The 12,210-nt window shown below is 34.5% G+C and overlaps 1 protein-coding gene across 1 annotated transcript; it reads right to left on the bottom strand.

The window, feature by feature from the left end:
* Window positions 1-3,344: 3,344 nt before the first annotated feature.
* LOC142637247 (katanin p60 ATPase-containing subunit A1) lies at window positions 3,345-9,545 on the bottom strand. The gene is made up of 7 exons (XM_075811529.1): window positions 9,273-9,545; window positions 8,164-8,632; window positions 6,865-7,062; window positions 6,001-6,245; window positions 5,383-5,541; window positions 5,118-5,205; window positions 3,345-3,849 (listed from the first exon to the last, which is right to left on the bottom strand). The coding sequence occupies exons 1-7, from the start codon at window positions 9,392-9,394 to the stop codon at window positions 3,568-3,570; spliced, it is 1,563 nt and encodes a 520-aa protein (XP_075667644.1). The 5' UTR covers window positions 9,395-9,545; the 3' UTR covers window positions 3,345-3,567.
* Between the last annotated feature and the right edge of the window lie 2,665 nt (window positions 9,546-12,210).

The following is a 12,210-nucleotide window of genomic DNA, read 5'->3' as shown; positions in this document are numbered from 1 at the left end:
TGCCTGTACAGCTTCCCCTTTTATTTTATTTTTAAATTAAAATTTCTAACTGAATTTCCTTATTAAAATTTCCTTTTCATTTTAATTTGTTTTTAACGTTTTATCTATCCCACCATTTTCACCTAAATTTTTGGCTATATTTAAGTATTTTATGAGCGTTAAATATTATATCCAAAATATTTTCACAACAAATTTTAGTTGACCAATTGTTACTGAATATTACTAGTTGAGAGAAACAGAATATATGGTGAGTTCAGATTATAATCAATAACAACTTATCACTTAAAATTTTTGTCAAAAATTTTATAAAAACATTATGAACGCAACACTTCTCTTTTCCCAACCAACCGAAGCAAAAAATTCAAATCAAACAATCTAAGATAAAAACAACTTCCTTTTGTTAGTATTATTATTATTTTTTATGAAGCTTCCTTTTATTAATTGAGCAAAGATTTCATTAATTCAGAGTAGTATATTAGTAATATTTTAAGAGAAAAGCATAAGTGAATTGCCACGTGGACCAATATATGGGCAGGGGTTCGAAGAAATGTACACCTTTAGGAGGGGAATGGGATATCCAGTCTAGCCTTTTATAGTGAGTAATTAATGTAGTTAGAGATTCAGCAAGTAAAATTAATTTTAGTTTAGATGGGGCGATCGAAGCAATGGAGGGAAATGACATTAATTGAGTATTGCCGAGTTAATACTCGCATTGCAATTGTCAATTGGTTGTAAAATGCCAAAAACTGTTGTACATATTGTTTCAAGCATATTTTTGCCGTCTTAAATTTAATAGTGTTCAACCAAATTCCTGACCCTATAATAAATAATCTATATGCTTTTACATGCCTGTCGGGATTTCGTGTTTTCAACGGCGCCGTATTTTCCAACCCAAAAAAAAAAAAAAGGGAGCAGGCTCAAAGCCAAGGGTGTTGGAATGTCCCCTCGAGTCTAAATTTTCTGTCCCACTTTTTTTGCTCCACTCTATAATCCACCAATAAAAACTTGTCACGTGTTCACCTAATTAATTAAATACTACTATTAATTAATAACGGTAGTATTAATAAGTCAATAATGATAGTATTTAATTAATTAGGTGAACACGTGTCAAGTTTTTATTGGTAGAGTATAGAGTGGAGCAGGAAAAGTGAGACAGAAGATTTGGACTCCCCTCAAAGGGCCCTTTGGAACTATTTTTTGTGCGTTTATGGCAAATCCGCAGTTAATATACTATGGAGAATGTTAACCAGCAACAAGCGGTACTTGTTAAGTGCAGAAAAGACAAAAAAAAAATTGTCATAAAAAGTCAAAAAAATCTCAAATAGTACTTACAAAGTTGAAAAAATGACATAAATTGCAAAAAAAGACAAAATTTGTGTCAAAAAAAAGTAAAAAAATGTGGTTAACAAGCACCATGCGGTGCTCGTTAATACAACCCATATACTATATTATAAAAGTTTTTAAGATCATTTTTACGGAAAATATAAAAGAGTGTCAAAAAAATTATTTGTTTTATCATTTAAAAATAAAATTAATTCTTAAATCAATGCCCTTATGGCATTTGTTAACATTTTACTTTTTCTAAATATAAATATTGAGTTTTAATTTTTAGGGTAAATTACTAAGTTAGTCTTTATCCTTTACGTCATATTTCAATTTGGTCCCTATTATTTTTAATGTTGTGTCAATTTAGTCAACGTCGTTATCTCTTGCATGGAAAAAACTAATGTGTCAAATGAAATAGTACAAAATTATTTTTCATGTCACATCAGCTACCAATTAACCACCACATTAAATTATTAAAAAAAAACCCAAATTAAATTTACACAGGTGAGAATGTAAGATCATTATCATCTCACTCAAATCCCTAAAATCTGTACACATTTGAGATCAGTATCATCTCACCAAATCTCAATGAGTTTTTTATATGCTCCAGTGGGGCTGCTTAGTGCTTATGATATCTCAAGATGTAGGACGAGTTTTTTTTTTGCTTCAGGAAAAGAGCGATGGTGGCGCTGGGTGCCTAAAAGGTTTTTTTTGAATCTGGAGTCAAGGTGAGATCCACTTTCTGTGGCAAAACTTTTGATATATAGTGAATTAGTGACCTTAGGAAAATTATTCATGATAATAGAGTTTTTGTTTTGGATTCAGAGTCTCTTTTATATTCCAATCCAGATTCACGCACAACTTTGATATATATGGTGAATTAATTTCACTAACTAGAATGACAAGCAGATTTAAGAAATGAAAGCCAAGCATATCTGTAGATTTTAAAGCATTGGTGACATGGTATTGATCTCACTTGTGTGAAGCAGATCTTGATTTGGTTTTTTTTTTTAATAAATAATTTGATGTGGCAGTTCAGTTGATAGCTGATATGGCATGAAAAATAATTTTGTATTATTTCATTTGACATATCAGTTTTTTCCATCTAAGGGATAACGGCGAGGACTAAATTGACACGGCATTGAAAAGATTAAGAACCAAATTGACACAATTAAAAGGTTAGGGACCAAATTGAAATATGGTATAAAGGATAAGGACTAACATTGTAATTTACCCTAATTTTTACTAAGATGAGTATAATATACAATGATCTACCACCCATGCTTAAGCATAATATAATTAAACAAAAATAATATATCCACGCCATTTTCGCAATATTTTCACAAACATTTATTAGGTAACAAGTTGTTATTGGCTATTATTAGTAGGTAAAAAAAATCATTTTAGTAGTAAATTCAAATTAAAATTACTAATAACTTACCACCTCGAATATGTTGAAAGTATTGTAAAAATACTACAATATTAACCTAGCATTTTTCTAGTAAAGAATATAAATTAAAAATTCATAAAATCTTATCTATCCATTTCAAAATAAGTTATGGGATTTTATCACGTCATTCCATTTTTTATGAAAGTCAACAATATTTTAAATAAATATTACTCCAATATAATAGTCAAAATATAGTTAAATTTTTTTTTTTTTAAATACTAAGTATTTTTTAACACCAGGAGGGAAAAATATTTAAATATTGATAACAAACCAAATTCAATTCACTTATTTCAAAATAGATAGATAGACAAGATGAATTTTTTCAGAATATATAGGTAAGATTTTAAAAGCTACACAATTAAAGTCGTTCAAAGAAATCTGGAGAATCCTAATCCGCAAAACTGCCTTCCTCTTTTCCCGTATGTGCCTGGCTGACTGCCCCCAATCCCATTGCCTTAAACGTAAAGAGATATTTCATTCCATTCTTTAGATGGTTACATGATTCAGGGAATCAGAGATTGATTGAATAAAATTTGAGATAGATAATAAGTGAAGTAGATCAACAACGGATTTGCAATCATGACCAAATTACATTACATGAGTGATTACAGATACAAAATAGCACAACAATAGGTTACACTTCCAAGTTCCAACACCTGGGGTTTGAATTTAATCGGCTGCACGAAAAATAAATGAAAAATATGAAGGAACAATTAGAAGGCACAGACCACGCAAACCGACTAGTTAGGAAAAAAAACACCTAGTCTATAAGCTTCAGTATGGCATAATCTTTATGCCGATCCAAACTCTGAAAACCACTTCTCATGCCTTTCAATATCAGATGCCGAAACACTGCGTTGGACCTTCGTTATGGCTTCCTCAAAGTCACACATGGCAACAGGATCCTTAGAAATCTCATCCTTGGGCATGCTCTTAATCTCATCACGTGTCTTTCCGGCTATTTTACGCCTCATGCCATTCAAGGAAGCATCCCGGCAAACGTTTGTCAGATCATCTCCACTGTACCCCTCTGTTCGGCGAGCCACATCATCAATATCTACATCAGGGGCCACCTGATACATGGAAAATATGATCAATCAGAAAACATATTGAAAGGTATATATAGATGCTTCAAAATAATATTAAGATAAATGCAAGCATATTATTTGGAAACCATTACAGCACTACTTCGTCAAGGCAATATCAGAGAGAAGCAGAAAGGTGCAGGAGGGGCACAGACAAAGGAGACAAACTTGAGCTATCAGGAATAGCAGATAATGCCACAAGAGGTCCACAAGGATACTTATTCTTGCACAAGAACCGAAAGAGCTTTCAAACTAATAGAGCTAGGCTGGTGATCATATAGTAGCCTCCTCCCCTTGTTGGAGTTGCTTCTAACCACCCCCTCCCCAACCCCCAACCCCCCCTCCCCCCCCCACAACCCCTCCTGGGCAGATATTTAGCAAACTCTTATCAAAACAAGGTACTGAAAACTAATAAGGTCTTTTTGTTTTGTAAATTATTGAGGACAAAGTTTTCCTTTAGACTGGGTTTCTCCAACCCATTATGCGGGGCATTGGTTCATAAAACCATGCATGTGCATTTTAATCATGACTCATTAAATCATCTACACAAGTCACATAACAATTAAATAGGTCATGTGATTAAAAGTACAAGTGGATGCTGATTTAAATGGCCACGTAGAGGGTTGTAGAAACTTTCTTCCAAACAGACCAATTATTTATGTTTATATGTAGTGCGGGGAAAGTTGAGATATGGTAAGTTGTAATCCCAAAAGATGGATTCGGACTCCATTAAAAGCAGTAGCGCTAAAAATAATTAAATAATTTATTAAAAAAGACACGCACACAAGAACATATGAGTCCCAGAATTTAATTCTAATGTAAGGAATTTGGCAATCATGTGAATAAAGACAAAACCATGAATAGGTCGATTAACTCATGTAACCATCTGGCTAGCTTCATTGACCAGGCGGCCTGTTCCTTAAAAACAGTTCTTCATCAAAAGATCACTTAGGTTTAAGCCATAGAGACAAGACAAACGATCAAACCCTTCACGTGCCACAGATTTTTCTACTTTAGTGCTCATTTTCTAATCAGGAAATTAAGTAAAAAGTGCACTATGCCAAATAAGTTACATTTATGTTATTAATCTGAGAGAAAAATAACCTTATATCTGAAATTAACCAAGAAATTCAGACAAAAGTACAAAGAAAATCCAATTCAAAAGACAGTACGAAAAAGTAAGATAAATCCAAGATTGTGATAAACTCTCAGTCCTGTAATATGGCCAGACAAAATATTGGTATCAACTAATTTACCTCTACAGTTTTCAAATTGATCCGGATAAGCTCCTTACGACTCTCAAAATTGGGAAGAGGAATATAAATACGCTTTTCCAGCCGTCTCCTGCATTAGATTACCACCAAATTAAAGCAGAAAAGAAAGCCAACAAATCCAAATGTAATATTTGGCATTTTTAGACCTAGAAAATATAGTTATTATAACTGACAACTCATAGGGTAAAGAAAACCCATATAAAAATAACAGAAAAGAGAGAGAGAGAGAGAGAGAGAGAGGACCAACCTCAAAGCCTCATCTATGTCCCATGGAAAGTTAGTAGCTGCCAAAACCATCACTATTTTACGGGTACCATCTTCACTTGTGGAACTATTATTTACGCCATCCACCTGAACTAGAAGTTCAGACTTCACCCTTCTGGATGATTCATGTTCCCCTGATGCCCTGAAGAAAAGAAGTTATTGTGAACTTGGGTTCAATATAGGTACAAAACATATTTGACAAATTATTTTCACAATCAATCACATTTTAGTGCAAAATGAACATATTCATGAATCTGGTTCAAGGTTCAACATGTATACAGAAAATAAAGCCACACAAAGGAGGGAAGGTGGGAAAAGAGAGTGAACTAGCTCAAAGCATCATACATGCGTTTTTATATATTCAACATGTACAGTTGAAAACAAAAGGATATATATACCACAAGAACATAAATGCACAAAACTACAGGAGCAGAACATAATAAATGATGGAATATGGAATAAAACATAAGAGAAGTGATTAATTTTTTTGGTTGGGGGAGGGGGGGGGGGGGACATTACTTGTTTAGATCTTAAACTAAAAGCATCTGAGAAAACGTGAATAGGCTTTTCAAACCTAAACCAAATGTGATGAAATAATTACCCTCGGGAATTGCAGAGAGAATCAATCTCATCAATGAAAATAGTACTTGGCGCATACGCTCTTGCAAGATCAAACAAGCACCGCACCATACGCTCACTCTCCCCACGCCATTTTGAAGCTAATGTAGCTGAGGAAACATTGAAAAATGTAGTACCACACTCAGTAGCAACTGCCTTAGCTAGCAGTGTCTTCCCAGTTCCAGGAGGCCCAAACATGAGAACACCTTTCCAGGGTCTCCTAATTCCCTACAAGCAAAGAAGCAATATGCTTAAACCAACCTCATTGCACAAGAGAAAATCATTTAACTCAAGGAGATGCAGAAAATAGGAGAGGAACCAGAAAAAACCTCGCACCCCAATCGATAAGTGAGAGTTAAGTTTTCGTGGTCACATCCAATACAACTGCTATGTTGGTGTGTCCTTTGTACTCATTTTAATGAATTCAAAATTATCTATTAAGTCATTTTGACATGAACATCTAGAATATAAAATATTAAAGAGATAGGTGAGAATAAATTTGGGTTGTCACATCCAATACAACTGCTATGTATGTTGGTATGTCTTTTGTACTCATTTAATTGGATTCAAAATAATCCATTGTACCATGACATGAAAAACGCGAATATAAAATACTAAAAGTTAAACCAGTCATAAAGCATAAAGAAATCTGCATCTGAACACAACCTAATACAAAATTGAAAGATGACCTGATATCATGTCTTTTTTTTTTTTTATAAGTACCTGATATCATGTCTTAAAACCATGATTACTTCCGAACGTTAACTAACATAATATAATTCAATTGTACTCAAACCTTATGCATTATACTTTTATGCTAAACCAGCTTTAACCAGTCAAAGAGTACCTGGAAATATTCAGGCATCCACAGAGGAAGCACAACAGCTTCTTCTAGTAGTCTTTTTGCTTCACTCAGCCCTGCAACATCATCCCATCTCACTCCAGGACTGGTTTCCAACACGTCCCTTTCAAGCATTGCAGCCAAGTCAGCATCAGGCCCCTCATATTGTCCCCTCTTTGACTTTCCGTCTTCAGCATCACTATTCTAATAATTCCACATACAAAACATTTAGCTGAATATAGACAACCTCAATCTTTTTTTCTTTTCTTTTTTTATATGTACACAACCTCAATCTAATATAGCTCACCATACTAGGAAAAGCAGAAGGAATAGGTTTTTCAGAGGCCGAAAACACAAGAAGCTAATCATTATAGGTGTTTCCAATCAGAAAAACCATGTAAAAGTTGATGAAAATAACTAAAAATTGCTACAGCCAATTGGAATCTTAATTCCCAAAGATCTCACATGAAAAAAATATAAAAGTTTAGGCAAAATTCAAGCAACAAAGAAATCCGATATAGACATGTGATAGATCAATTCATCCCTCCCATTCATTATTTCCTTTTGATATATCATAAATGAAGATTAAGCCATGTCAAAGACAACCCTGCATACACCATTACTAGCCTAGCAATCAGAAAAAATCCAAAGTACAGCATTTTCTCTCAATGAGGCAATTACATGTTTGTGAAAGAAAAAACTAAGTGGTCAAGGCCTATGTTGGACTTCAGTCAAACCAACTTAATGATTGAGAAGGCAAATTACATATTTGTGAATGCAAAAACTAAGTGGTCAAGGCCTTCGCTACTTTAGGATAACTGGATCCAGCATCATGTTGCTACCTTAGAAACCAAATCAAACGTTTCAACAATTTTTTTTTCACGCAAGATCACAATAACTTGATACAGAGGTCTTGAAGGACAACCCTGACAGTTTTCACACTTTAGTTTCAATCATTCCAGAATGTGAATCTATTAAACCTCGACAAAATTTCAGTTTCAATCAAACTTCAAGATAAACATAGATTTTGGGTTTCAATTACTTTTCATAGAAGGAAAATAAGATGCAGAAAAGAAATATTTAAATTTTCGTACTAGCAATTACAGAGTAAAGAACTGCACAATGTGTAAGAAGTACGAGATACATTTTAGCACCAGCATCATTATGTGGAAAAGAACTCAAAGAAGCCAATCGAATTATAGTAAACTTCCCACATTGAAGATGAAACTCCCCCAACCTATTTGGTACTAATAGGTCCTAATTAATGAAAATTATTGCCCAAGAATCTTGCATACAACAACTTACCATGGAATCAGCCTTGCTAGACTTGCCAGAACTAGTGCCTTTCTTTCCAGTAGTTGATGATCGGACACCTGAGTTAACCCTGCTTGAAGCACCAGTCTTTGCACCACGGCCAGTTGCATTTGTTCTAGTAGAACCACGAGCCCAAGTCGCATCTTGTGGCGACTTCCTCATGCCCATTTGACCAGCCCTTGCTGGCCGTCTACTTGAAGTATCCCGAGTAGGTGGCCGCCATACGTCAGGATCATCAAATGGAGCACCTGAGGAAGTTGGGTACTCATCTAACGGTTGAAAAACAAATGAGGATTTAGTATTTATGGGCGGGGAAGAAGGGCGTCTGGAAACAGGACCATCCTTGAATGCCTTTCTCTCCACATCCAATTGCTTTACAACTTCTGTTTCCTCAGAAATGGCTTTCTTTACATTCATCCATTTTGCACGAATTAAAGGGTCATCAAGAGTGTTTAGGTGTCTGAAATCACAACATAAGTTCAAAAGCTTTAGTAAGTGAACTTATACACAAAAAAAGATCAATGACATAAAAAAAAAAAAAAAGAAATCAAACTTCATTTGTTGATGTGGTTTTCTTTTCTATCAACCCCACATAAATCTTACTCGGAATTTGACAATGATGTTTGGGAAGAAATTATCATGTTTCATCTAAAAAAAGTTTAATTTCCAAAGCAGATTAAGTAAAAGAAACAAATGCTTCAACATAGACGCAAAACTAACATTTCATACAGTTAACAAAACTCCAAATAACAAATCTAAGCCGAAATCAGTAGCTGTTTTAGTAAGTAAAAATACTTTTGTTTCCAGATACTCAATAACAAAAAAAGATGAACTTACTTCAATGTTGTACCTATGTATTTGCCCCCAAATAGTTGGATTTAACTAGTGAACCTAAGTAAAACTGTAACCAAGTTATAAAACGCCTCAATTTCCCTACCACTATCACAAATACTTCCAATCCAAACAAACAAAACCTCAAAAAAAATTTCCCATTTAAACATTTTCCTCCAAAAAATCCACAAGAATAAAGAAAATCCAAGATTAGCAAACCAAAACCCTTGGAAATGGGAGAATTCTAGAGAGAGAGAGAGAGGAAATACTTGTTGATCTGAGCAATGGCGCCATCGAAGAAGATAATGGAGGTGTCGTAGAGTCCTTCCAGAGCGTACTCCCTCGCTAACTTCAAATGCTCCTGCAACCCACCCAGCGATGCTCCTCCCATTCTCTCTCTCTCTCTCTCTCTCTCTCTCTCTCTCTCAAAATTCGAAGAATTAGGGTTTCAAATTTCAATTCGAATTCGAAGAAGAAGAACTTTCTCTCTCTCTGTTAGATTTTTTTTTTGTCAGTGAGTGAAGAGGTTGAAGGAGCAGTGTGGCCTCAACGGCGACGTTTTAACGGTAATAAAAAAGAACGGAGAGAGAGAGAGAGAGAGAGAGTCTGGTGGGGGAGGAGAGTGAAATTACTATATTGTCCTTGGGCTTTTCACTATTTTATGGTTTTTTGGTATCAAAGTAGGTTCGGTTTGATTTTTTGCTTTTTTTTAGTGGGCTTCTTATGGCCGTTTGGGGTTGTCGGCATGTTCATAATCAGTATATGGTAGGGTCCATTTTGGTGGACTCAATTTCAATTTCACTATTAAAGTTTTGGCCCAAAATTTGTGGGCCCATTTTTACTTAAAGGTTAAAGCCATTGCCTTTTCTTTTCTTTTTTTTTGAATCAAGTCATTTCCTTTTTGTTTTGGAGGGGATGCTCTATGATACTCTTTCTATTGTAATGGGTGATTATTAGTAAGTAAAAATATAATTTAATGGAGGGTCCAGATGAAAATTAGTAAGAATTAGCTATATAAATAGTCTGTAAAAATATTGTAAAATAGTTTATACCTACTTATATAATAATAACGCACAAAATGGTGTAACTTTTCTTTACTTGATTTTCTTTTTAGTGATTTGAGTTTTTACCCATTTACTGGTTACATTTAAACAATGATCTTTAAACTCCATCATCATGTTAGTTGTTACAAGCAAAAAAGAAAGATCGCTTGGAAACTAAGAGATCTCTTTTAAACTAAAGTTTAATGATGGGTTTTTGATTTAGAGCAAAGACAAGTTTGAATTGTGAAGTGTTTGATTAAAAAAACGGTTCAACTTGACTTTGAACCAGTTTTGAAAAATAGTTAACTGACTAAACCACAGCAAAGCTCTTAGGAAAGAAACTTTAAAATTAATAAAAATGCTTTCGGTATCTAAGAAATAAAAACTAGGTTTATGGAAATGTATTGAGATCATTGTTGTTATTATCTTACAATACACGAAATAATTCTCACCTTTCATATTCATCATAATTCATAGAAGAGTACGATATTGATAATTAGAAAACAAAAAGATGAATTGAAAATATAACACCATCACCAACCAAAAAATGATGGTGTTATAACTTACACCATCACCAACCCAACAGCCCAAGGCATCATGAAAGCATAATTCGCATATCCGTTGAGAAATAAAGGTAACAAAATCTCTAATGGCAGCAAAGTGAATACTTCGGACCAGAGTTATAACTCTGGAGAAGAAATTACAACATTGACAAGAAAGTTGTTTTCATTAATGCCTAACGGATTTAAATTTTCTAGGATAATATCAAGTACTAACACAAGTCTCTCTGTTATCTTTTTTTCCCCCTTTTTAGTGCCTAAATTAGTAATTAAACAATCAAACCTTTAATGGCCTCTTGAGTTAGAGCATGGGGAGCACATCAAAAGAAGGAGATATGAGATTCGCATACTTGTGAGAGACTCGCTCCATAAAATAAGTTTCACAAGAAAATTAGAGCTCTCGCGTTTAATAAAGGTTAACACAATTGGTTGCTATGTTGTAGCTCAAGTTAGATGTAATAGTGCTGCACTAGTGTCTGCAGGTGGTGCTAAGGAGAGAGAGTACCCCTCTTTATAATTAGAGGATTGCCCTTGTGGGGGGATGAACTTGATTCAAGGCCGAAACCCAAATGCTCAGAGGATCATTTCAACGAGTACTAACGGGAAACCTCTCAAGACTATTCCCGTGGAGTTTCGAGCATACCTGCCAACCCTGAAATGCTTTTCCAAGCTCATAAGCGTGGATGAACCCTTAATAAATGAAAAGTTCCACAGGAGATCGACTACACCCTTTCTATTCTTGGCCAAGGTGGCACTCTTACCAATACCACATCAGGAAACCTCTTGAAAGGATAAGGATCACAGAAGTTGTCACCTCCACATTAATGAGAGGTTCTCTACCTAATTTCTTCCGTATTAAATACATATAGGACAATCTGAACAGTATAAATACCCCCTAAAAGTCCTGTTTCAGGATAAGAACGGAGGAAACCAATAAAAAAATGGGAAAATATCCCCAAAAGATCTGGCTAGGGACAGGCCAGTTGGAGGGATAAGGGAAGGGAAAATGCCTATAAAATGGGAGGATATTGCAACAAAAAGGGGGTCGGATAAAAGAAAAGGAAAAACACTAAGAGAAGAAAAAGAAAAAGGGAAATATAAGACATTGTGTTTCTTTGTAACTCCCAGTACCTTGGAAAAAGAGTGGTAAAGCTTGGTTTGTAATATTTCGTAATCTTACTTTGATGAACCAATTGTTTGAGTTTCCTAATGTGAAATTTTACCTCATTTTTTTGATAAATAAATTGTGTAAATCAGTTATCTAGGAATCAAAACATTTTTAACATAATTGTTGTTTCTTTTTTCGAATTTCTAACCCCCACAACCCTGATTTTCTCTTACCTAAAGATATTGCTTAAGAAAAATTCTCACTTTTAATTCAGAAAACAATGGTTAAACATTTTTTCGGGAGGGATATATGGGGTAACTAATTCATCTTGAACCCCACTTAATTATAACAATAATAGTGGTGGTAGTGGTGCTGGTGGTGGTGATAATGATAGAGCACAAATGGATCAAGAAACAATGCATCATTATGTACCTGACAAACTCTTGTGGACACTTTCTGATGACAAGCCCTCTAAGATATCAAGCTATAAGTCTTG

The sequence above is a fragment of the Castanea sativa genome, chromosome 5 (assembly GCF_040712315.1).
Source record: "Castanea sativa cultivar Marrone di Chiusa Pesio chromosome 5, ASM4071231v1".
Taxonomy (NCBI): domain Eukaryota; kingdom Viridiplantae; phylum Streptophyta; class Magnoliopsida; order Fagales; family Fagaceae; genus Castanea; species Castanea sativa.
Note: the sequence above shows the minus strand (reverse complement) of the source record. Positions and strands in the feature narration are given on the sequence as shown.